General features: G+C 48.0%; 1 protein-coding gene across 1 annotated transcript; it reads left to right on the forward strand.

The window, feature by feature from the left end:
- Positions 1-550: 550 nt before the first annotated feature.
- Positions 551-1,555, forward strand: LOC134453901 (odorant receptor 131-2-like). The gene has a single exon (XM_063204649.1). The coding sequence runs from the start codon at positions 551-553 to the stop codon at positions 1,553-1,555; it is 1,005 nt and encodes a 334-aa protein (XP_063060719.1).
- Positions 1,556-2,032: the final 477 nt, after the last annotated feature.

The raw sequence follows: 2,032 nt of genomic DNA on the forward strand, positions 1-2,032 counted from the left end.
ATTATTATAGACTTTATCGAATTACCCTGCATATTTCATTCTCTCTGCAGGTATGTTTGGTTACATTGAGTTACATAAGCTGTGTCTCAATAGAGATAATTATTATAGACTTATTAAATCCTGTCTGCATGTGTTTGGTGCAATTTAAAACAGGGCCTGCGACTATCAAAGGGGCTGCTGAAGAAGTGTAGTGGCGTGTCGACTTTGGATTGCTATAGCACTGGTGATGTGAGACCATTAAAAACCCGCTCTTGAATGGGCACCTATTTTTTATTTTATTTGTTTAAATGTATATACTAAATAGGCGCTTCAGTCTTCCTGACCTTGCATTGCTGCATGTACTGTGTTTGGTGACATTGCAGGTAGATGACGAGCCATGTCTGAGAACAGCTCCCAGACGATATATTAAATTCTCTCTGCAATATATGCTCGGCTATATTCAAGGGACATGAACTTTGTCTTAGTATTGACAATGGTAATAATTGTTATGGACTTGTTCTAAATCCTGCCGGCATGTGTGTTTGGTTACATTGCAGGTAGATCATGAGCCATGTCTGAGAACAGCTCCCAGACGACAGCAGCATCCGCAGCCGCAGCAGCATCCGCAGCGGTGAACGGCAGCAGCTCGGACAACAGCGGCGTGCTCTCTCTCCAGGGCTCCACCGCCATGCGCGCCTCCATGACCGCCGTCATCCAGTTCCTGGTGTGGCCCTTCATCAGCGTCAACGTCTTCATGTTCCACGTCTTCCGGCAGCGCGAGGCGCTGTGGTCCGAACCGCGCTACGCCCTCTTCACCCAGACGCTGCTGGCCGACGTCTTCTTCCTGGGGCTCACCAACTTCGTGGTGCTGACCATCCAGGCCGGGCGGCTGCTGCCCGTGGCCCTGTGCGTGCCCGTCTGCGTGCTCATGGACGGCCTCACGCACCTCTCGCCCACCGTCATCGTGGCCATGTGCCTGGAGCGCTACGTGGCCGTGTGCATGCCCTTGCACCACACCGACGTCTTCTCGCCGAACAGGACCAGGGTTGTGCTGGCCGTCGTCTGGTTGGCCAGCTTCCTGAAACCGCTGATCGACCTCAGTATATTCCTCAGCTACGTCCCAGAGAGTTACTTCACCATGCCGACGTTTTGCTACTTCGAGATCATGCTGCTGAAAAGTTGGCACATGGCCTTGAGGGGGAACCTGTACATATTGAATTACCTGGTCGTGCTCGCCGTTCTGCTTTTCTGTTACGTGTCGATCATCGTCGTGGCCCGGCGGGCTTCGGGCGACGACAAGAAAGCCGCCTCTAAGGGTCAGCGTACGCTGCTCCTCCACCTGCTGCAGCTGGTCCTGTGTACGTTGGAGACAGTGTGCCCGTACGTGGAGGCGCAGATCCTGCAGAGCGGCAACGGGTATGCCTACATAGTGGTGCGAGCTTTCAACTTCATGGCCTTCTCCATCGCCTCGAGGGCAGCGAGCCCACTCATCTACGGCTTCAGAGACGAGAAGTTTTACGCCGCCATCAAGAGCTATGCCAGTTGCACTGTGAATAAAGTGGCGTCCACAAAATGAGTTGCTGAATGTTCAATACCATTTTAATGAGTTGGATGTACCCAGTTGATTTCATTTATCACTTTGTTAATAAAAGTACCTTTGCAGAATGTTGCCTTTTTGAGATGACTATTTAATAAACAAAATTTTAAACTCTTATGTAACAAAATTAGTCCCTGATTAATCGATGCCTTAAAGGGACACTGTGTGAGATTTTTAGTTGTTTATTTCCAGAATTCATGCTGCCCATTCACTAATGTTACCTTTTTCATGAATACTTATCACCACCATCAAATTCTAAGTATTCATTATGACGGGGAAAATTGCACTTTTCATACATGAAAAGGGGGATCTTCTCCATGGTTCGCCATTTTGAATTTCCAAAAAATAGCAATTTTTAGCTGCAAAAATGAGTCTACTTGGACCATGCTAGAATATGTTTGTTTATTACATAGAAAAATTTCATGTTAAGATCAAATTTGGCAATAGGCAACCCAG

The sequence above is a fragment of the Engraulis encrasicolus genome, chromosome 8 (assembly GCF_034702125.1).
Source record: "Engraulis encrasicolus isolate BLACKSEA-1 chromosome 8, IST_EnEncr_1.0, whole genome shotgun sequence".
Lineage (NCBI taxonomy): Eukaryota > Metazoa > Chordata > Actinopteri > Clupeiformes > Engraulidae > Engraulis > Engraulis encrasicolus.